Genomic DNA, 25038 nt, shown 5'->3' on the forward strand with positions numbered 1-25038 from the left:
GGTTTGTCGAGGAATCACAAACAGTGACACGGAGATGTTTGTGACTTCTTTATCTTGCCTATCAGAGAAATCTTACGATCTCAAGCCAATCAATCGATTGTACTTGTACGATAGAAGATGCAAGATCAGATCACACAACTACGATAAAAGTAGTATCGGCCTGGCTTCACAATCCCAATGAAGTCTTTAAGTCATTAACCTGGTTTTAGAGAAGAAAACCAAAGGTTAAAGGAGAATCGACTCTAGCGAGCGCACTAGTATCACACAGACGTGTGGGGATTAGTTTTTCACAATACTAGATGTCTCCTTTATATAGCCTTCAAATCAGGGTTTTGCCTTAGTTACAAAGCAATCCATATTCACCGTTGGATGAAAACCTTATTTAGATTCAAGCTAATATTTCTCAACCGTTAGATCGAAAACTTAGCTTGTCACACACACTTGGGTAGATGTTTACTGGGTTTGCGAAAACCATACCCAAACGTGTACGTGTATGTTGGTTCAACATAGTAACCCAAAAGGTTAACTATATGAGCATTTCATATTAACCTTGTTCGTCTTCACCATAACTAGTTCAATTGACTCAAATGAACTAGTTAAAGAGTTGTTCAATTGCTATGAAATCTTATGTAACTACACAAGACACAGTTGAAACAAAGATGATTCGATTCGATTGAATCGGCTCATGAACTTTAGCCACAGTTTGCATAAAACACTCCTTAGTAATTTAAGTTTCATGTTCAGAGCACATCTTTAGATCATAACCACTTAAGCTCACAAACAAGTTCGCGGACTTAAGACAACCGGTGGAGTTTTCCAAACTCAGCAGAAAATATCGGCAAAGAGACTTTCGCCAGTTTGCGGACTAACACACAAACGAGTTTTTGAAAAGTCCCAGCAGAAATTCTCGGTACAAGAACTTCCGTCAGTTCGCGGACAGAGTTAGCGGACTGGGTTCGCGGACTTGGCAAATCCAATTCCTCCGGTTTCTCTCAATCAACAAAGTTCGAAAACTTCGGATTAAGGAATACATGGTTATGTAATCTAAACTCTTATTCCAATCATTGATACATTATCAGAGGACGTTATATAGCCGTTATTCGCAGACCGCTTCACGTCAGAGCAATTCTCAAAGTAATTGAAACTTTTCATGACTTTCGTCACTAGGTGAAGATAAACTTGATCAAAGCGAAACGCTTTACCAACACATGATTTCGAGATATAGATAGGCGAGATATATTCGGCTCGAAATATCAAATATGTATGATCTATTCTATATAGCATACGACTTTTGTCTCATAATAAGTAGGAGATAGAAGAGATAGACTTTTGAGTGATAGATAAGTTCAAGTCTCCACATACCTTTTTGTTGATGAAGTTCCACGGTTCCTTGAGTAGATCTTCGTCGTTGTATGATGAATCTCCATGAAGTCCTTGAGCTCAACTACACTTTTCTATCCTAGTCCCAGACTTAGCTATGTAGGCTAGAAATCAAGACTCATAATTTTGATCACTAACATTGACAAACATGCTTGAGATAGCAGCGCATGCGAGGTCGACCGAGCTATGTTCTAACACCAAGTTCATCTTATATTTTGGTCGAAAGTCAAAAGATGATCATGTGAAAATCGCCTGGTAACATCTTACATGATTTGTGTGAAACAGTCATTTTATGTAGACTCGGAATGTTTCGTATTGATCATTCGATCACTTGAAAATTGATTTGAAGCTAATAGTTTGTGTGAGACAGCTATTGTCCTCTTCTAAGAATGTTTCAATGATTTAAATGGGAGTTTAAAACAATTAAACATGATTAAATATAGCACAGTATGCGTACTTGTATGCTAAACAGTTGCATGTTATTCCAAATCCGGGAACCATAGTATGCATACCCGTATGCGTACTAGTTGGTTAATGAAAGTTAGGGAACTTAGTATGCATACCCGTATGCGTACTGGAGTAAAGTTCATGTTCGGAAATTCAACTGAGTTTAAAGGTATGCGTACCCGTTCGCATACTGGCGAACCCATACTTAGTCCGGCCACTTAGGTATGCCTACTTGAGTAGGTTATGTTCTAAAATCGGTTTGTTCATGAACTAATACATTTATATATTAAGGAATACTTTTGCAAACCCTGACTATAATGTTCATGAATTGATTTAGTGAATCAAAATCGATTTTGCTTCAATTGTGCATTGTATACTTCAATGAGAATATAAACAATTGAACAATTCTGGAACTAGTTTCATTTGAGTCATTTGAACTAGTTATGGTTAAGATGAATAAGGATGATATGAAAGTGTTTATATGGCTAACTTCTGTCAACTATTGTTGAGCCAACAAGGTGCACACGTTTAGGTACGGTTACTCATATCTAAATGAAGTCACTTTTCATTTGTGTGTAACAAGCTAAGTTCGATCAAACAGTTGAGTCTAATCAGGTTTTCATCTAACGGTGAATATTGAATGCTTTGTTACCAAGGTAGCATTGATTCCAAACCCTTATTTGAAGACTATATAAGGGAGAACTCTAGCAACTGTGAAACCTAATCCCCACACCTCCTGTGTGATATTAGTTGCGAGTAGAGTCGATTATCCTTTAACCTTAGGTTTTTTCCAAAACCCTGTAGGTTAACGACTTGAAGACCTTATTGGGATTGTGAATCCAGACCCAACTATTTTCTCTGTAGTTGTGTGTTCTGATCTTGCTGTTTTCTATCGTATTGAGTACTATCTTCTCTAAGATTTGTTCGAGATTTAATCTCTGATAGGCAAGATAAAAAGTAATCACAAACATCTTCGTATCATCGTTTGTAATTCCACAATATCTTGTTTCGCTACCATATAATTAAGATTATTGTGAGGTGATTGATATTACTAGGATGTTTTTCGGGAATATAAGGCCGGTGTATCAATTGGTTCCTGTTCACCTTGATTTATCAAAAGACAGAACAAAACTCATAGGTATTTCTGTGGGAGACAGATTTATCTATTCAATAGACTTTTCTGTGTGAGAGAGATTGGGTTATCAAGTCTTCGACTTTGGGTTGTAGCAACTCTTAGTTGTGGGTTAGATAATCTAAGGGAATGAAGTGCGCAGAGTCTTGCTGGGAATTCAGAGGCGTAAGGAATGTGATTGTACCTTGATTAGTGTGAGATTGGTTAGGGCTCAACTACATTCCATTCCGAAGTTAACTTGGAGTAGGCTAGTGTCTGTAGCGGCTTAATACAGTGTGGTGTTCAAATCTGGACTAGGTCCCAGGGTTTTTCTGCATTTGCGGTTTCCTCGTTAACAAAATTTCTAGTATATGTGCTATTTCTTTTCCGCATTATATTTGTTTATATAATTGAAATATCACAGATTGTGTGTAGTTCAATCAATTAGATAATCCAACATTTGGTTGTTGATATAAATTGATTGACACTTGAACATTGGTCTTTGGTTCCGTTTCTTATAATAATCAAGCTCATGGATTTCTATCTGTTTGATTTGCTGATTACATTAAGAAACAAAGATATAACTCTTTGATATATTTCTTGATTGAGCTCGCTTTATTAGTTGGTGCTCTCAGAATTATATTAGGGGTTAGTCCATACAAATTGCCTAAACGAAATATTGAGTGAGATTGTTAGACCCCCGCTTTTTCACCAACATTTTAATAATAAGCAAACGCTATCGCATTACATAACTCTTAATCAAAATTAAATCCGTGCACATGAATCTTGTAGAGTTGATAGCGTCCATCATGCTTAAACTTTCTTCTGTAGTCTTCAATATATTTGATATGAGCTCTAATTTTCTAAAAAACAAATAAATAATAATAAGTTAATATTTTTAAAATTAAGTAAAAGTGATTTGTTAAAAAAACAAATAATATACTCATTAATTAGTTGATGGACAACCGAGGATGATCCCCTTTATTTGTGTACAATCAATCCGAGTTCTTCTTTTCCTAAATTTAATTTTATCATGGAAATATTTCGTACTTAGATCATCAAACCTAAGTACATTTTCTTTAGCCCTTTGCATGTAAAAATCGTACTGCACATTATACCAGTGGTTAAGTTTCTCTTCTAACTCAAGTTACTCAACTATAGGCTGGCTCCCTATTTGCACTTCTATTCGGATTGACATTAGCAAGTTGATCCTAGTTTTCCTTAATCTGTTGTTGGATATTTCCAAAGGGTTGCCAGTTCGAGGTCTAAGCATTGCTTTAACATTATGTAAAGACTTAACAAGCCTAAAAGCATTTGAGCCACTAATACTAGCATTGCTCATGTATTTCTAGTTTTATTGTGTTTGTTCATATATTTCAATTTTGATATTCTTGATGGACGTAAGCACTCTTTTATATGTGAAATTGGAAGACCTCTTCTTGTTCCTTCTTCTTAAATCATTTTTGACCATGACACTCATGTCCCTATACATTTTTCTAAAAGGATACTCAGATTTTCTTTATTATTTGACTTGGCATTCCCAATATATACATTACACATGTAGTTATACACTTGACGCATAGGAGAGTACTAGAGTAGGACTTTAAGAGAACCAATCGTTGGTCGTTGGGCATGGTCCAGCAAAGAACCAGGTCATTAGCCAACAGAAACGCAGATATTGTTCACCCATGTGATATTAGATGAACAACAAGGCCCACCTAACAAATGCTGTCCATAGGCTGCACGCAGCCTCGCTGGCATTGCAATCTTCTTCTTCTTCGACTACTTCTTAATTAATTCTCCGACACAAATTAAAACTTCTTAAAAGAAAAGATATAGAATGTAGGGAAAACATTGAATTCAGAAGCAAGTACACCATGAAAGGGGAAGTAAGAAAACCACTCATAACAAACAGTAACCCACACCAACATCATCATCATCAAGAAGAAGAAAATGGGGTACAAAGAGGAAACAAAGAAAGCTTATGGATGGTTTACTTGAGTACTTTTGTTGCTGTTTGGGGTTCTTTTGAATTTGGTACTTGTGTAAGTACTTCCATGTCTTCACCATTTTTGTATATGTTCACCAGTGTTTTGTTTATCTAACCGGACTTATTTTTTTGTATGGGTCTGTGTTTTTAGATAGGGTACTCATCGCCTACTCAAGCTGCGATTACGGAGGAGCTCAATCTATCTTTAGCAGAGGTTTGAGTTTGGATTATGTTTTAGTACAGTCTGAATTACTCCAATACTTATACTCATTGGAAAAATTGGTGGGGACTTGTAAAGAACTCGCTTTACTTTACGAGTAGGCCACATACCGAAATCAGGACTTATGATGCTGATAGATATGCACTTTAAATGTGAAATAGGTGGTGATGTTTTTGTGCATAATTTGGTATGGTTTCAATTATTACTTTTGAACTTTTGATTTTCTTTCAATTTTCAGTACTCGGTTTTCGGCTCCATTTTGACAATTGGTGCTATGGTTGGCGCAGTCACAAGTGGGTTGATTGCTGATTTCATCGGGCGGAAGGGGGTAAGAAATACAAGACCCTCCCATACCAAAAAGTTACCGTCTATAGTTTGGCCTTTTCACCAGTAACTGGGTTATTTCATTCCGCGGACACTTGCAGGCATTGAGAACATCTGCTGCTTTTTGCGTTGCAGGATGGCTTTCCATATACTTTGCAAAGGTTTGTTAAATGATTATCTAGCCTTGATTCTTGAAAATTGAATCTTAGTAGCTATAAGTAAATGATCAGTTTGCATGATTTATGTTACTACCCAGGGGGCCCTGGCGCTCGACTTTGGAAGACTAGCTACAGGATATGGCATGGGAGTTTTTTCCTATGTGGTAAATTTTCATTTTTCTAGGAGCAAACCTTGGTAATAAACTAAAATTGTGTAAATTTGAAGTTGTAACATATAAATGGATGGAACAGGTACCTGTTTTCGTTGCTGAAATATCTCCCAAGAATCTTCGAGGTGCCTTGACAGCATTGAATCAGGTTCAGATCCTGGCACATACAATTCTAATGAAAAATAGTTAATATAACGGCAGAAAGACTAAATTTCTACATTTACAGGTTATGATTGCCTCTGGAGTTTTTGCTTCATATTTGATGGGGACGATTCTAACATGGCGCGTCCTAGCGATATTTTGTACCGTCAAAAACCTTTAGTTTGCATTGTATATGGAGCCTTTAAACCATAGACAACAGCATCAAAAGTACTGATTCATAAACTTTGATTTGCAGCACTGCTTCCTTGCGCTGTCATGCTTATTGGCCTTTTTCTCATTCCAGAATCTCCTAGATGGCTGGTAAGGGACTACTGTCAATAACTTCAGTTTTTGTATATTGTGCAAGAAGTGTAAAAATGAAATTACAGAATCATAGTACTCCGGCGATATTTATGTGTAGGCCAAAATCGGAAAACAAAAAGAGTTTGAAGTGGCACTGCGGAAGTTAAGGGGCAAGGAAGCTGATATTTCTGGTGAAGCAGACGAAATTCAAGTTGGTCACAATCCTGAACCCCCCAGCATTGCTAGATTTTAAGAATTAAAATTGATGTAATGAAGTGATGATTTTTTGTTGTTGTTTTTCAGGATTATCTGGAAACGCTTCAAAAGTTGCCGCAGGCCAAAATGTTGGATTTGTTTCAGAAAAGATATTTGCGCTCAGTCACCGTTAGTACCTCTCTTGCATAATGTGTATTGAAACTTCATGGTGGAAGTCTTTTATTTTCAGTTTATCAATTTTGAAACACTTGGATTTTTATCCAACTCATTTTGCCTCTGTGAAATTAGATTGGAGTAGGACTGATGGTGTGTCAAAAGTTTGGAGGATTGCCTGGCATTCTTTTTTATCAAAGCCAGATTTTTGTGTCCGTAGGTAACACCGCTATAGCTTATAGACCCTCTTCCTCCAATCAATCTCATTATCTTATCCTCTTTTGGTTCTGGTTGGTGATTTTTGTCTGTCTATCCTCATTTTTCAGGATTTCCACCAGACATTGGAACAAATGCTGGTGCTGCTCTCCAGGTTTGCACTCTTCCTCCTGCATATCTGAACATTTCCCTGCCTCTGCAATATGGTGATAGATTTTCGTATTTTGCAGATCGTGTTAACCGCTCTGAGTGCAGTCTTAATAGACAGAGCTGGAAGAAGAATACTTCTACTGGTAAAGTTTCAAACTTGTTTTTATCATACTTACAAAAAAGTTATACGCAATGTCGTTTGTCATCAATCTTAGCGCTGCCTCTTTTTTTTTTGCTCTCTATATAGGTCTCAACAGCAGGACTGGTTCTAGGTTGCATCCTGTGTGCTGCTGCATTCTTTCTGAAGGTAATTGAACAATTTGTCCAACAAAGAACTCTCCATTTTTCTGCCTTCTTTTCTTCTATGCCTGAATCCTGACCAGTTTAAGTAAATCAGGAGCATGAATTGCTGCTCGATGCAGTACCAGCATTCATTCTGACAGGAATCCTGGTAAGACTTTTAAAACAGTAAAGTTGTATACTAACTCCTGTCATAATCGAGGTGCTAGAATATTCATGATTGTTCACTTATGTCAGGTGTACATTGGATTTTTCTCTATAGGATTGGGTGCAATACCATGGGTTGTAATGTCCGAGGTAAATTCAGCACTCTTAAAACTGTCCGCCACGCCTTTTATAGGTAAAGCCGTAAAGCGCAGGTTATGATGAATCTACCTCTTTTTTCTTGCAGATTTTTCCATTGAACATAAAGGGATCGGCTGGGAGTCTTGCAATATGGATGAACTGGTTCGGCTCATGGGTGACTTCCTATACATTCAATTATCTTATGAGCTGGAGCTCTTACGGTAACCAACTAGTCTCCATTTCATCTACCGAATTCAAACATTTACGTATAGTTACTCAAAAAGTAAAGGAAAATCACTCGAAAAACATACTGAAAGAGCTTTGAATCCGTTTTCAGGCACATTTATCTTGTATGCTGTGATAAATGGACTAGCAATAGTATTTATCGCCATTTTAGTACCCGAAACAAAGGGAAGAACTTTGGAAGAAATTCAAGCAGCCATCAACAAGTGATCTTGGAAGAAATTCAAATGCAAAAGGCAGTTGATGTTGGATTCAAGTTACCAATAGCCTATATTTTTGTCCGAAACAAAGAGATTAATTATGTAATTATCAAAATTTCGAAAAAACGAAAACACATTGTTGATCGTCACGCAATTTGTTTCATATATATGTACAACAGTATACCTTATTTTCTAGTAGAACGGAATCATATTACTGAAACTTGATTACAAGTTTCATACATAAATAAAAGTCTCATTACAATTTCCATTTGCCACCAGAAGACCCTGCCCTCTTACACAAGAACATTACTTTAGAAGAAATTACTTGGCTAAAGCCAGAAATGGATCAATTTCCATTTCAAGAGTAGGTTAGTCATTTCAACATTTTAGGACACCCCTTATCAAATATTAGTCCCCTTCAAAATGGAGTAGTGCCAAAAAAAAAAAAAAAAAAAAGACACGGTTCAACTTTAATACATAGACCAAGACCCCAAAAAATTAAAGTAATCTCATGAAATGCTTCTTTTAAAACACTGTGGTACATACAGTTCATCATAGAGTCCCATACTCTTTATGTACTGTCTTGTCAAACCAGCTTTCGTGATCAATAAAAATCATTACAGAAATGGAGCCCCGTATGAAAGCCCACAAGGTTTACAATCATGGGTGACTGCTCATCTGACAGATGAGATCAATCACGTTGACAAGTTGTGATTACATGTGCATACATACACAGTCCTTTCTTGTACGATTCACATGGTAGAAAAAACAACGATTTTTTAGGGACCACGATTTTTTTAGGAGACCATGATTTTATTATGCCACATTCCCTATAGTTATAAGGAGTGTCTTAAAATGTTGAAATGACTAACCTACACTTAACTTAATTTAATTTAAAATCAACTTAATAACCACCTATATATATACATATATAACCACCACCTCCTCCCACCACCACCGCCCACCATCGCCGATTACCACCACCACCACCTCCTCCGATTATCACCACCACCAACCACCGATTACAATCACCACCCACCACCGCCGATTACCACCACTACCACCTCCGATTATCACCACCACCAACCATCGATTACCACCACCACCTCCGATTACCACCACCACCAACCACCACCACCTTTATATATATAACTTAATTTAAATCATTAACAAAGATATTCTCACAAACCCATTACTTGTCATTTCTTTTTGGTTGAAAAAATGAGAAGTAATCATCAAAATGAGTTGAAAATGGAAGTTGCAGAGAGGTTTAATGGAGGTTTTTTTCCAGAGAAAGGTTCGGTTACGTCGCAAAAAACAAATCTCAGCCGAACTTTTAGTTCGGTTACGTCGCAAAACGTTCGGTTTCGTCGCAAAAAGTTCGGTTATCACGCATTAATTTTTTCTTAACCGAATTCCTTCTATTAGAACAACACAAATCCATAAGTTCGATTCCTTTGCAAAATAAGGATATCACCGAACTTTAGTTTACGAAAATAATGAGAAGTCCAAAAGTTCAGTTCATTCGCAAAAATGTTAAGTTTTCTTTGTAACCGAACTCTACCTTTGATATAATTTTTTTTTAGAAACTCGGTAACCGAATTCTACCTATTACGGCAACAAATAAATTCCAAAGTAACCGAACTATAGGTTAGTTCTATATATGCATTTGCAAGTTCAGCTTGGTTGGATCGCAAAAATTGTTAAGTTTTTACTTTAACCGAAATTCACTCTAATATTAAGTTCAGTTAGATATGTTGTTGGGTAAAAACTTGCGAACCAACCGAATTTTTTACACTTGGTATAAATTTTTTTTACGTAAAGTTCGGTTAGATAGTTGGTTGGTATGAAGTTTGCGAACAAACCGAACTATGTACACTTGGTAAAATCTTATGTTCACGTAAAGTTCGGTTAGAGATTGTTTGCGAACCAACCGAACTTCTAGACCCTAAAGTTCGGTAACATTACGGGCAAACCGAACATTACTCTGTAAATCCTATAAACGAAGATCGATAACATGTCTGTTAAGCGAACGACTAAAAACCTCCATTAACGAGCGAGTTCGGTAACCTACGTGTTTGGAAAAAGCAACCGAACTACACTTTCAGATGTGTTCGGTTACATGTTCTTTATATAAGGTAATCGAACAAGGCCAAATCTACTTCAAAATTTTACATTTTTTTGAAAATTTGGAGCAATTCAACCAACATTATCTAAGTTTGAAGCATACTTGGGTACCCAAATACTCTTCCTCCGATTTTGTTCGGTTACATGATTCAGATGAGCTATCATCGATTGAATCATCACTTGAATACTCAAGCTTAGTGAACTCAATTTTTTTTTCATGTTTTTCTTCTTCATCTTCTCTAACTTTACTCAATAATTCTACTTCTTTTTAAGAAAACCCATCTGATTTTTTAATCTAACTAATTATCTTTAACTTAATCATTTCACTAATCATTACAATAACTAATGTTAACACTCGCTAATCATTACCCAAAATTAATCAGGAGGATAGTTTAAGTATTAATATAAATATCTAGATAAGGTTGGCTTAGATTTACTTCTAAATGTCTTACTAAAAATATAACCATGATCCCAAAAAATCATGGTCCCAAAAAATCGTTCTAGGAAAATGATAGATGATGTCCAACCCCAAGGACTAATCACCCAGCTGTAGTGGCCACCCAAGTTGGACAATTCAGGTGTCATCTTGTTCTACAATTACAGTACATAATTTGGTGGACAAAATATTCCCTGGTATAATAACATCCACTAGGAGCAAGTCTCGAGTCTCTTCAGTCTTGACTGCGGTGGTGAGTCTGGTGACTATAAATCCCAGGTTCACCCAAGAAAACTATACAAGATGCAAGTAATAAGGTTCCTTGTAGGCTTCCAAATATATGCTCATATTAAAGCATCTTCCACGGTTTTATGTAGAAAACGCCTTGGAATCCAAAAACAAAAAAAGGCGTCGTGTCATTAATTACGAGGAACATTTTTTCTTTGTTAATCCAAAATGTATTGATAGACTCGGGAAATACCATTAGGTCCTACAAATAATATATCAGAGAAAGTCTAGTCTAGTTGACCTAGTCAACTATCTGTTTGATCCTATTTGGAAATATAAATCATAGTTTGGTCCTAAAAGTTACGATTTGGTTCTAGGGTGATGTCATGGATGATGTAAATGTCATTGTGTGGGGCAGAAATACCCTTTTGGGACCACATATATAGACAAAAACTCTAGAAAATATCTTACTTTCAGATTTACTTTCTCTCTCCATATATTTTCAGATTTATTTTCTTTCTCTACTGTTTTCATATCTAGTTTCTTCTCTCCATTTCTTTTTTTCTTTTTCTTTCTGCTACTGTTTTTTTTATTTTGCCGACGAAGAAGATGATGCTTTATGATGATGATGATGAAGAAGAAGAAACCGATGACGACGATGTTCTGCTGCTGTTTTTGATGTTGCCGTTGACGACCGTGATGATGAAGAAGAAGAAAACGGTGGCGGCCATTTTCTGCTGCTGCTGTTTTTTATTTTGTTGTTGATGATGAAGACGATGTTATTTGTTTGATGATGAACGAGGTTTAATACAGTCCCTGAAAACGATAACGACGATGATGAAGAAGAAAACGATGACGACGATGTTCTGTTGCTGTTGTTTTTGATGTTGTTGTTGAAGACGATGATGTTTGCTTGCTGCTGTTGTTGAAGACGTCCAAGAAGATGAAGAAGATGATGTTGTTCATTTCTAGAATGAAGTCTATTTTTTTTAGGTTTCTATATGGAGTTCATTTCTGAAATGAAGTCTGTTTTTTTTAGGTTTCTATATGGAGTTCATTTCTGGAATGAACTCTGTTTTTTTAGGTTTTTATATGGACTTCATTTCTGGAATGAACTATGTTTCTATATGGACTTCATTTCTGGAATGAAGTCTGTTTTTTTAGGTTTTTATATGGACTTCATTTCTGGAATGAAGTCTGTCTTTTTTAGATTTTTATATGGACTTCATTTCTGGAATGAAGTCTGTCTTTTTTAGATTTTTATATGGACTTCATTTCTGGAATGAAGTCTGTTCTTTTAGGTTTTTATATGGACTTCATTTCTGGAATGAAGTCTGTTTTTTTAGGTTTTTATATGGACTTCATTTCTGGAATGAAGTCTTTTTTTTAGGTTTTTATATGGACTTCATTTCCGGAATGAACTACTTCAAAAAAAATAAATACAAATTATCACGAAAGGGTACTTCAATTTAATATTTTTAAATAATTAAAGACCAAACAGTAAAGACATTTTTCTAAAGGACCAAACCGACATGGACCCACCTAAAAAAGTACCAAAAAAATATTTTTCCCTTGATAGATAGGAAAATTACAAACAAGAACGTAAGAAAAGAGGACAAATCCTTAAAGCTTACAAATTATAAGGTATATTTTGGATATTCAATAGAATTTATTTATAGAATGTGGACCATCGTCACAACTTAATCTTTCTCCATTATCTAATAGGCAGCCTCTGTTAGTCATGCCCCCGCAGTAAAATTTGCTTCGCGGTAACTATATTTCATATGATGAACTGTACCACAATGATTAAACTTAACCATCTCATAACGAAAAAAGAAAAGACTTCACTAGGAAAAATATAATAAGGACCTTCCCTTCTTCTACTTTGTCCTTTTCCATCCATCAAATATGGGATATTCGAAGGTAAATAGGTAATCGCAAACAAACCTATCCCTTTTTCCATGATTTTTAATTTATGACATAACTCAGAATCGGAATAAATGTTGTTGTTTTTGGGTTACAAAGTTGGCTCCGGCTAGGGTTTTTTTCAGACCAAGCGGACATGGTTCAAATAGGAAAAATAATAACAACTTAACAAAATCTCAATGATGTTAGAACACCAAGTACCATCATCCTAAAAAAGAGACTCTGGCCGTCTTATTTTGACTAAGGCGGTTAGGATTTGACAATTTTTTTTAGAGTCTCGTCGGTTTTTATGGCACCACCGTCAAGTGGTGTTGCTGGTTCTTCTAATGGAGGGTCTCACTCTCTTTCATCTTCTCCCAAGGTGGTAGAGGGGTCTGTTCAGGGAGTGATTTCAATTTCTTCGGCAAAAGATAGTGTTACGGGGGAATTTCCACCACTGTTGGGTGGAAAGGAAGGTCAATCTAGGGTTTCTTCGATTCGATCTAACACCGGATCGACTTCAAATTCATGGGATGAGATGGCTTCTAAATCTAGGAATGGTCATTCGTTGAGGAAGGAGGAGCCTATTGCATATCGTGCTCCACAAATCTTTAACGGTAAGAAGGCTTTTTCTCTTTCTGATTTTTCAGAGGATACTAAACAATTTGAGAATTTGGTTATGGGTGCTTTTGTTGGTCGTCGATTACCGTTCTTTTTTGTGAAGAATTCATTGATGAGGATATAGATTGAAGGGTGAGGTCCATATGACCTTACACGGTGATTCTACATTTGTATTTGAGTTTAGCTCTGATGAGGATAGACAAGCAGTTCTTGAGCAAGGACATGTTTACATTGCTAGTAGACTGTTTACGATCCGGCCTTGGTATCCTATGGTGGAGAAAATGGTGGAGGATTTGAAAACTATTCCAGTATGGTTTACCCTCAAGAAAATTCTTACGTTCATGTGGAACCAGAATGGTATCGGCATCATTGCTAGTTATTTAGGCATTCCTCTAATGACTGATAAGAAGACTCTTGAACGGTCTAGAATGAATTTTGCTAGAGTGTGTATGGAGATAGATACTTCCTGTGATTTTCCTAGTGAGATTCATGTGGTTATAGATGGAGTTGAGACTTTCACTGTTACAGTGGAGTGCTCTTGGAAACCACCCAAGTGCAATGGGTGTAAGACTTTTGACAATCAGATTCTAAGTGTCCTTTTGTTCAACATGTTGAGGTTGAAAAGAAGAAGGTGCAGCCTGGTCCAAAAGTTCATAGAAGTGAATGGGTTGTGAAAACAAATAAGAAGGACAAAGGGGTTATTATTGGTTCAGGGCAAGACCAAGATCTTATTGAGGAGGTTATGGATGAAGAAGTAGAGGAGCAGAGAGTTATTACTGAGGTTGATATGACTAACCCACTCAAGGAGATGATGTCAGAGTCTAGGAAGAGACTATTTGATGAGAGTGAGACTGATCCTGGAATCAGTAAGCTCAATAGTGACCAAGGAAGTTTAATTGTGATTCCTACAAGCAATTCTTTTGATGTTCTCATGGAGTTACTAAGGTTACTGATGATGTAGTAAAGGGGAATGAGAAATCTGGGGGTCCTTCTTCCTTAACTGAGAATTTGAACGGTGCAGCTACGATGTGGTCAGGCCACATACTTTAAGTATGTGCCCCATCTTAAAATAGTGACACGTAGATTTTGTTTTCTCCAATACAGTTTTATTACCTAACTTTTTGTTTTTTTGTTTTAACTTCCTATTTTTCTTTCTCATAAAGGTAAATCCATTACGGAAATTTAGAGGGGGAAGATTTTTAATTTGAGTATGTGTCAAAATACTAAGAGGGGCCACATACAAAATGTATGTGGCCTAACCACATCTTAGTCCGAGCGGAATTTGATTCCTAATTTGGAGGTTAAAGGCAAAAATTCTTTCTCTGTAATAGGGGGAAGTAGTGATAGAGCACATTACACAAAGAAGAATCATACTATCGTTAAGAGTATTCATCATATGGGTGCAGATTTGAAGAAGTCTGCTAGAGGTAGAAAACCAAAACCTCTAGCAATTCTTGATGTTTAATTTAGGTTGCTAGAACATAAGAGGGCTAAATGACCCTTTTAAACAAGTAGAAGTTAGGCCTTTAGTTAGTTTAAATAAGTTGTTTATTTTTGGCATTGTTGAGACTCATGTGCAATGTCAGAATAAAGAGAGAATAAGTAGGACCATTAGGCCTGATTGGAAGTTTGTAGATAATTATCAATAATAACTTTGGGAGGATTTGGGTTGGGTGGAATGGAACCCAGTGGAGGTTAATATTTCCGTTCTTTTTTCTTCTGATCAAGTTTTATTTGTAGAAGTTCTTACTAATAGGAATTTGAAGTTTGTAGTAGGCTTTGTCTATGGTAGTAATGATGCAGCTATTAGGCAACAGTTGTGGGCTGATGTGCAGAGGTTTACTTCTTCTATTCGATTACCTTTTATGCTGCTGGGGGATTTAAACTCTATCATGTTTCCTCATGAGAAGGTTTGTGGTACTGTTTCTCCTCAAAACTACTTGGATTTTTGGAATTGTACTCAGGACTACCAGGTATTTGATCTTGCTTATTCTGGTTGTTTTTATACTTGGGCGAATGGTCATACTGATGATACTAGGATTTTGTCAAGATTGGATAGAGTTCTTGTTAACTTGGATTGGGTGAAGAGCTTCTCTGACTCTCTATTTGTCTTTCTTGAGGCTGGTGTTTCAGATCATTCATCCATGATAGTATCTATTTATGAAAATCGTCACCATGGTCCTCCTCCATTTAAATTCTTTAATTTCATGATTGAGGAAGCTGATTTTTTGGAGATGGTTAGGAGTGTTTGGGATGTTCCTGTTAGGGGAAATCCCATGTTTGTTTTTGTCACTAAATTGAAGAAGGTAAAATCTAGAATTATTTTATGGAAGAAGGAAAGATTTAAAAACATTCTTACTCAAGTGGAGTGTGCTAAGCTTGAGTTGAAGGCTATACAACATCACATTCAGAAAGACACTCTTTGTGTGGAGTCTGCTCAAAAGGAGAAGGTTGCTATTAAGCATTATGCTAAAGTCACTCGTTATGAAGAATCGGTGGCCAAGCAGAAATCCAGAGTCAAATGAATGGACTTTGGGGATTCAAATTCGCATTTTTTTCACAATTTTTTAAAGGAAAGATATTTTAGGAACAATATCCTCACCCTTCGATCTAGAGATAATGTTTTACTTCAATAGGATGATGATATTGTCTTGGAATGTATTGATTTCTACTCAACTTTGTTTGATGATTCTTCTAGCTCTTTTGTTGATGATCCTGCTGTCTTTTATTCTATTCAGTTCGATATTACTCTTAGTGAGGAGGACATGCTTAATCTATCAAGACCAGTTACAAGGGATGAAGTAGTGATTTCTTTGTCTTCTATTGGCTCTAATAAGGCACCGGGTCCGGATGGCTTTTCCAGCTGGTTCTTCAAGTTCTGTCGGAGTATCTTGGGTGATGATTTCACTGCGGCAGTTCAGAACTTCTTTAAACATGCTAAGATGCTCAAGGAGGTAAATAAGACCTTTCCCACCCTAGTTCCTAAAAAAGATAACCCTAACTCTGTGTTGGATTATAGACCCATTGCTTGTTGCAATATCCTATATAAATGTATTACAAATATTATTTCTCTGCGCATGAAGCATGTTATGGGTAGACTGATCAGTGCCAATCAATCGGCTTTTGTGTCATGTAGGTCTATTCATGATAATGTGTTGGTTTTTCATGAACTGTTAAGAAACTATCATAGGAAAACAGGGACCCATAGATGTGCTCTTAAAATTGATCTCAAAAAAGCATATGATACTGTTAGTTGGAGAGATGTGCTTATTGCTTTACAAAAATTTGGGTTTCCTGATATTTTTATTGAGTGGATTAGGTGTTGCATTACTTCTCATACATTCTCCATTATGATTAATGGGGCCCCTTATGGTTTTTTTGGTGCCAAGAGAGGGTTGAGACAGGGGTTCCCGTTATCCCCTTATCTCTTTGTGATGGTGATGGAGATTCTTAGTGTCTGTTTAAAGAAGCAAGTGCAGAGTGGAGAGTATGAGTTCCATCCTAAATGTCAGAAGACTTACATTACACACTTATACTTTGCAGATGATGTGCTTGTTTTTTTTCGGGGTGATCTTCAGTCAGCTTCCTCTCTTAATACTGTTATTCAACAATTAAGTGCTTCTACTAGACTTGATGTGAGTAAGGAGAAGACTTCTTTGTTCCACTCAGTTGTTAATGAGGTGAATCTTCGCAATATTATCTCTTGTCTTGATTGAGGGGTGGGTGAGATTCCTGTTAAATACTTGGGTTTGTCCTTGCTTTTTTCTAGACTTTCCTTAAAGATTGCCAGCCTCTCATTGACAAAGTTACTAGCCGTATAAGATCCTGGAAGTCTAAGCATTTATCTTACGCTGGGAGGCTTTTACTTATAATTTTTTTTGTAAATGGCATGGTTTTTTTTACTGGTTGTCTTGCTTTATTTTACCTAAAAATGTTATCAAGTGCTTAAATTCGATTTTTAAACGCTTTGTTTGGGATGGGGCTGACCTGGATAAAAAAGCTAACTGCCCTATAAGCTGGAGTCAAATTTGTGCTTTTTATAATGAAGGGGTTTGGAAGTTAGGGATATTCAGATTACCAACAAAGCAGCAGGTATGAGGCATGTCTGGGATTTGGTGGCTGATATTAATTCTGTTTGGACTGACTGGATCAAAGCCAATATAATAAAAGATATGAATTTTTGGAGTATGAAGTGCCCTCAATATGCTTCTTGGAGTTGAGGATCCATATTGGTAAAGTTAAATCTACTTCGTTCTTGACTGGCAATTGGCACCCAAATGGCAGGTTGGTGGATTGGGTTCCCGGGGAGATTATTCATTCTAAATTCATAGATAAAAGGGCTAACTGCCCTATAATCTGGAGTCAAATTTGTTATTTTTATAATGAATTGGGTTTGGCTATTATGGATATTCAGATTACCAACAAAGCAACAGGTATGAAGCATGTCTGGGATTTGGTGGATGATATTAATTCTGTTTGGACTGACTGGATCAAAGCCAATATAATAAAAGATATGAAGTTTTGGAGTATGAAGTGCCCTCAAGATGCTTCTTGGAGTTGGGGATCTATATTGGTAATGGTAAATCTACTTCGTTCTTGACTGCCACATACTTCTGATATTTTTGTTAAGGCCTATTCCTATGCACATGCCAAAAAAAATGGTGTTTGGCATACCAGGTGGCATGGCAAACCATTTGCGCCACTATGGGAAACCAATAAGCGATTGAGTTTCTATCGAGCGATATAGTCAATATCACTCGATAGTAACTATGTCGCTGGCGTTGTAATCAATATCTCCAGCATGTGACATTCTAACGCCTATAAATACCTCACCTTCAATCACTTCTTAAACAGTTCCACCCTTCACAATTCCCTTCTCAACTCTTCTGTTTCCCTTCTCAACTCTTATTCTCTCACAATCACTTCTTAAACAAATATGGAGAGAAGAAAAAGAAATAGAAAAGCCAAAGGATGTACTAGTACCTCAGCCAGTGGAATAAGTTTTGTGGAGGATACAAATTATGAGTTTAATAATGTTAGACAAGTAGCAGGTGATGGTATGTTCTTTAATCACCTATCTGACCATGGGGAGCGAGTTAATTCGGTAACTCTAAGAGGTGGATGGACTGAGTTACAAGTGATTTTTCAATTACTTCCCCCTGTTGTTCAAGAGAGAGTTAGAAGATATCCTTGGCGACATCTATATCTTATTCAACGTAGAAACCACATGACTCAAGGAGTTCAAGTTATATTAGAAAGATGGTGGAAGACTACAAACACGTTCTTTTTCAAGGACTTTGAATGCGGTAAGTTAGTTTTTTTCTAGTAATTTCATTTTTAAATTATGTATTTTGTTTTATAAAAAGCAACAAACTCTAATTATGAAAAATTGTTGTTAATAGGAGTTTCACCGCTAGATTTGTACATGTTAACAGGAATTCCATGTGAGCGAATCTTACTTCCATTTAACAGACTAAATTGGATGTCAGAATATAGATGGAAACAAAGACGTCCTTTATACTCAAGTGAATTAGAAGGAAATCCAGTACATAGACAAATAAAAGCGTATGGGTTAAAAGTGGCTGGGTTGAAAAGTTTTTTACAACTTTTATACTAGGAATATGGAGGAGAACATGGAATTTGGTAATCAATATTTGTTCCTAACCTTATGAGGAGCTCGAAAGGGTACTAGACCAATGTCTATTTCCAAATGCTATCTCAGTGGTCTTAATTGGTTTTCTCGAAGCATTAGAAGATTTAGAGCAAGCACCAACATATGATTGGGGGTCTGCGATTTTATTAGAGATTTACATGGCCCTTGGTGATAATTCGACGTGTGTCAAAGATAGTTTTAATGCTTTTGGGGGAGTTCTGGAGGTAAGAACCAATATTTTTCCAAATTGAACAGTACCCTTGATCTAGAAAACATAGGTAATTAGGTCTTTGGTCAAGAAGGAAACGACCAAAGAAATCAGTAGGAATGAGTAGTTTATTTGCATAATTTAGTTTAAATATTTCAAATGTAATCTTTTTATTTTAATTAATGAAAACTATCTTTTTACGTTAATATTCAACTAAAAACTAGTTTTACATTTCAACATAATATTTCAAATCTATATCCCTTGCAACTGAAACCCAACATCGAATTACAAAAATATCTTCTTAAATTGTGAGTTGAATTCGGGTGCTTATAATCGTGAAAAATTACAGCCGTTGGATGATGAACTACTTAGTGATAATCAAACAAGCGAGCGACAGCTTGACTAACGCTAGCGATGGAATGACCAACGAGCGTTGGAATGACCATCGAGCAATGGAATCTCTATCGCTCACTGGAAACTTTGTCGTGTATGCCTATATTCCAGGACTGATATATAGGCATATGAGTTTGGCAGTTTGGCATACCCATGGTGGGTGCATATATGACAAATATCAGGTTTTGGCATGTCCATAGGAATAGGCCTAAGTCTATCTTTAATCAGATTGGGTCTGTTTGTGTGGATTCCTGTGAGAAGGATAGGGTGGTGTGGGCTCCAAGTTCTTCTGGTAAATTCAATGTTAAGGACACTTACAAAGCTCTGAGGACTAGCTCTGCGTCCCCTGTTTGGTCTAAATTAGTTTAGTTTCAATTTAATATACCCAAACATTCGTTTATTACTTGGATAGATTTAAACCACAGGTTGAAGACTAAAAGCAGGCTCCGAAATTGGGGGATGGATGTATCTCTTACTAATCAAAGAATTGAAGATGATGACCACTTATTTACACAATGTCATTTTTCCTCACAGATTTGGCAGGATTGCTTATTAAAATGGGCTATGTGACAGGCCAGAGAGATAATTGGATTGAAGAGATTAAATGGTGCGCTGACTCTTTTGTGGGTTCTTCCATCATTACCACCATCTGGAAGCTTACTTTTAATATCTATGTCTATCACATATGGAAGGAGAGGAAAGCCAGACTCTTCAAGCAAACCAATCTATCCACTGATAAGGTCTGTTGGCTTATTATTCGAGACATCCAACTGAAACTTGCTTCCCATGATATAGTAGTTGATGTTATTCCTTTCTCTAGAAGTTTCTTTCATATGTGGAATGTCACTTGTATTTTCCAACTGAAAGTGGAACTTAGATGCACTTGGGTAAGGCCTGAAGGGGACACTGTGATGATCAATACTGATGGATCTCTAAGACTTACAATGGGATGTTTTGGTGTTATTATTAGATATGGTCTTGGGGTTTGTCTTATTGCTTTTGCTGGGTCTAGCATGGTCATATCTGTTCTAGGACATGAGTTACAAGGGATTGAAGCAGGGATGTTGGCTGCTATACATAGGGGTTTTAAGAGAAGTCACTTTGGATTGGACTCGATGGCTGCTGTCACTTTAATGAATAATACAGATCCTGATCCTCCTAGGAATGTGAGGTATATTTGGAGACATATTGTTAGATTGCGAAAGCAACTCGACTGGATAAGGATTGATCACATTTATCGTGAGACTAACAGAGCTACAGACTGGCTAGATGGAATTTATCCTCCATCAGCTTTTGAGATCATTGACTGGGAGCGATTAGGGGAAGAGTTTGCTGGTATTCTTACTGATGATAGTAGTCAGATAGTTTACTTTCAATTGTAATTTGTTTCTACCTAGTCTGTTCTACGTTGTTGTTTTTTTTTTCTTTGTTGGGTTAGGGGCCCTTAATCCCTGCTGAATGTGTCAAAATTAAAAAATAAAATCTCAATGATGTTCTTCATATGTGAAGATCAGACTAGGATTCAGTTGGGAAAAATATTTACAACCACGTAAAAGGACGCTTTTAGCTTCTCTATTAGATTCATAAAAGGAATACTTTGCCTCGCTTTGATCTGTCTGACGCCCTGCTTATTTATCAATTTGAATGAAAGACATGTCTTCTAGGCTATTACTTGAAAAGGGAAAACAAATTTCTCTAGCAGTGCTAGGGCAAATATGATCTAGGGCACCATATTAGACCACGTGGAAATTTGTGATGTCATCCAACCCAACCTTTAATCCTATTTATATCCAAACCGTATTTTTACCTAACAAAAATACTCATACTTATTCTGAAGAAAAACCACGGGAAATTTGAAACTATCGACATATATACTATAAACTCTTTTTGCCTATATCTAAAATAACTGTTCATGGAGGTCAAAGTTCAGAACATATTCAATACATAATATCCGTCTTCTTATCAACTGGATTTCCTCATGGGGAGTGAGTATAGTGGCGTAGGTGCAGAAATTCGAACTCCCATATCACAAAGAATCCATCATAACCAAATGAGTTCATATGTGGTGTGAGCAAGAGATCGACACTCTGCTTCTGCACTTGAACTTTGCTTCTTACTTCTCCATGAAATCAAAGAGTCTCTCAAGAACACACAATAGCCTGTAATAGATTTTCTGTCTGTAACATCCCCAGCCCAATCAGAATCAGAGTAAGCTCGAAGAGTGAGATCAGACTTGGATGAGAAACACATACCTTGATACAGAGACCCCTTGATATATCTTATAATTCTGAGAACAACCGCATAATGAGTAGACCTTGGAGCAGACATAAACTGACTGACTATGTGAACTGCATGACTTATGTCTGGTCTCGTAATAGTCAAGTAATTTAGACTCCCTACTAGTTGACGATACAATGTTGGATTAGACAATAGAGTCTCATCTGTAGGACTGTATTTTACATTCAATTTAAGAGGTGCGTCAGTTACCTTATTGTCAGAAAGCCCCGCATGTTGTAGAAACTGAGATGCATATTTGACTTGTGATATGAAATAACCAGTGGATGACGTGCAAACTTCAATGTCAAGAAAATAAGTTAAAGGTCCAAGATCTTTCATCTTAAAACAATCACTGAGATATGACTTGAGTTCAGTAATACCTTGTAGGTCACTGCCAGTAATAACCATGTCGTCAACATATAAGAGAAAAATGAGAATTCCTTTTTCTAGACGAACATAACTGAATTGTTGAAGCTTTGTGTAAATCAATCCTGGAAAATTGCATTGATAAACTTCTCAAACCAAGCACGAGGTGCTTGTTTGAGTCCATATAATGCTCGTCGAAGCCTACATACTTGATTAGGTCCATGAGGCAAACCAGGAGGAGGTTGCATGTAAACCTCTTCTTGTAACTCACCATGAAGAAAAGCGTTTTTCACGTCCATTTGATGAAGCCCCCATTTTCGTGTTGCAACAACAACAAGTAATGTACGAACCGTAACCATTTTGGCCACTTGTGCAAATGTTTCTTCATAGTCAACACCATACTCTTGTGTATAACCTTTTGCAACAACTAGTGATTACATCGTTCAGACTCACCATCTGACTTGGTCTTAACTTTATAGACCCATCTGCTTCCAACAACTTATTTTCCAGGAGGAAGATCCACCATTTCCCATGTCCCTGCCTCTACATGTGCTTCCAATTCATCATCCGTTGAATCTTTCCATTCTGGAATGGTTGCAGCTTATCTGTATGTTTTTGGTTCATAAAATGAAAAAATAGAAGACAAGGAACAATGATAGTATGCATACTTAGCTGGTGGTCTTCGATTGCGAGGTGGCAAAGAATTTTCTTTAGAATCAGGATCTCGTTCCTGAATTGCACTGTCAGGTTGAATTATAGAGTGGTCGGGTTCTTCTGGAGTGAGTGTAACGTTCTCAGGGTTTACTAATGACTTTGGGAAAAAGCTAGTGATATCTAATGAAAAATGATCCAAATATGTAAAACTTTCAAAGGTTGATGACTTACTACTTGGGAGGGTCCAAAAGGGAATCTTTTCCCAGAAAGTAACATGACTAGATACACGTAGTTTGCGATTAACTGGATCATAGCAACAATATCCCTTATGTTCTACTCTGTATCCAAGAAAAACACACATGACATTTTTGTGACTAAGTTTGTTTCGTTCACGTTCAGGTAAAAGAACAAAACATGTTTAACCAAAAGTTTTAAGCTCAGAATAGTTAGGTTTGTTTCCATACAAACACTCATAAGGAGATATTTCACCTATAACAGCTGTTGGCACACGATTGATTGTATGCACTGCTGTGAGAACAGATTCACCCCAAAAGTTAGAAGGAACTGAAGCTGAAATTAACTGAGTTCTGGCTGTTTCAATGATGTGACGGTGTTTGCGTTCTGCAACACCGTTTTGTTCTGGTGTTTCAGTACAATAAAGTTGAAGAATAGTGCCTTGAGTTTTGAGAAATTCTCGAAAATGATCGGATATGTACTCCCATTCTTCTTTTGGATCCTTTGTTTGTACTTTTTTTCCTTTGCCATTAGAACTGCTTGATGTAGGGGCTTTTTCTATACCATCAACATACTTCCACATACTCTTTCCTTTAAGAAAGCTCCTCATGAGGAATGACCAATGATTGTAGTTTGTTCCATCAAACCAAACAGTGATAGGTTGAAAATCTTCTCTTGACATGATTACTATATATGTTTCTGAATGTAGGGTTTATACTTTGAACTAGGTTATGATCAGGAGGCAAATACGAATGTTTTCTCTGGATTGTATTGCAGCGCAAAACTGATTTTTAGATCTTTTTTAGCTCTGATGCCATGTTAAACATGAGCATAGAGATTCTACAGTTGTTATGAGATTAACTCAATGTATTGATTGATAGGCAAAAGTGCCTGCTTTATACAAACTTACATAACTTGATAAGACAAGAATAAGATACACCTAACAATATCTAGAATAAATACAGAAGGAAATATATATGTAGTTACAACCGTATAACAACACAATAATGCTAAGATCGTATAATATCTTGACCATATCTTAACAAGCAAAACCCAAGTCCCGGAATCGAAAGCAAAAATGAAATCTAAAGGAAATGTACGTTTTTGTTCACACTCTTGTCATTTCTACCTAATCAGTTTTTCCCCAAAACAGCTTTTCATAAATTTCATATCTCCACAAACACGTACTACAAGATAAGACTTTGAATTGGCATGAAATTCAACTCGAGTGTAAAAGTTTGCCTGATGCAACTTGCTTATTGTCTTGGTCCACTCTATCCCCACTAGTGAATAGGTGTTGTATGACAAACTAACCAAATCTTTGTGGAATTTCAAGACTTGGTCAGTGCAAAATTTTGTAAAGAATGGCTAATGCAGTTTAGAACAACTCATAAGTTTCTGAAATGTGATGCATACCTGTCTACAGACATACGATACTAAACCCAACGCCTCTGGCATAATGATTATAGTAATCATATGCTTTTTCTTCTGAATCAAATTGCATTCCAATTTTCTGCACTTCTACATTAATGCCCTTTAGGCCTTCACTCATTGGAACATCTTCTTCCATAAGCAAGTCAGTATTGTCTTCTGACAGAGAATGATTTTCAAGGATCACCATGACCTGCTTGATTCCAACAATTGGCATGAGTACTAGTTAATAGATTGTAAACACTTTAGACGGTGTATCTCTAATTCTTATTAATGAACGGCATTGTGCTCCGACTTGTGAATCAATTACAGTTGTTCCAAGTATTAGACATATCCTATTAGAACTATCTTATATCGTATGCACTGACCAAAAACTTGAATCTTAGCGATTAACATATAATTCATAATTATTATTACAAAACTAGTCATAAAAACCCAAGGTGACCAAACTTGTGGTACGAAAACCCCACTCAAATGTTGGGATCCATTAAAACTCCA

General features: G+C 36.6%; 4 protein-coding genes across 4 annotated transcripts; 3 read left to right on the forward strand and 1 right to left on the reverse strand.

The window, feature by feature from the left end:
* The first annotated feature begins 4728 nt into the window (after positions 1–4728).
* On the forward strand, positions 4729–8269 carry LOC113357295 (sugar transporter ERD6-like 7). The gene is made up of 18 exons (XM_026600661.1): positions 4729–4983; positions 5080–5142; positions 5387–5476; positions 5574–5633; positions 5729–5794; positions 5883–5948; positions 6027–6102; positions 6198–6262; positions 6363–6455; positions 6548–6628; positions 6749–6833; positions 6940–6983; positions 7060–7122; positions 7227–7286; positions 7377–7430; positions 7517–7576; positions 7671–7785; positions 7902–8269. Exons 1-18 carry the CDS (start codon positions 4816–4818, stop codon positions 8015–8017), a joined length of 1425 nt encoding a protein of 474 aa, XP_026456446.1. The 5' UTR covers positions 4729–4815; the 3' UTR covers positions 8018–8269.
* A 5198-nt stretch (positions 8270–13467) lies between these two features.
* On the forward strand, positions 13468–17924 carry LOC113359943. The gene is made up of 8 exons (XM_026603500.1): positions 13468–13792; positions 13909–14190; positions 14656–14751; positions 15065–15840; positions 15961–17004; positions 17094–17204; positions 17267–17416; positions 17739–17924. The coding sequence occupies exons 1-8, from the start codon at positions 13468–13470 to the stop codon at positions 17922–17924; spliced, it is 2970 nt and encodes a 989-aa protein (XP_026459285.1).
* Positions 17925–20093: 2169 nt separating this feature from the next.
* Positions 20094–20960, forward strand: LOC113359944. The gene has a single exon (XM_026603501.1). The coding sequence runs from the start codon at positions 20094–20096 to the stop codon at positions 20958–20960; it is 867 nt and encodes a 288-aa protein (XP_026459286.1).
* Positions 20961–21618: 658 nt separating this feature from the next.
* LOC113359945 (uncharacterized mitochondrial protein AtMg00810-like) lies at positions 21619–22580 on the reverse strand. The gene is made up of 3 exons (XM_026603503.1): positions 22454–22580; positions 22236–22346; positions 21619–22151 (listed from the first exon to the last, which is right to left on the reverse strand). Exons 1-3 carry the CDS (start codon positions 22578–22580, stop codon positions 21619–21621), a joined length of 771 nt encoding a protein of 256 aa, XP_026459288.1.
* Between the last annotated feature and the right edge of the window lie 2458 nt (positions 22581–25038).

This window comes from Papaver somniferum, chromosome 3, assembly GCF_003573695.1.
Source record: "Papaver somniferum cultivar HN1 chromosome 3, ASM357369v1, whole genome shotgun sequence".
NCBI lineage: Eukaryota > Viridiplantae > Streptophyta > Magnoliopsida > Ranunculales > Papaveraceae > Papaver > Papaver somniferum.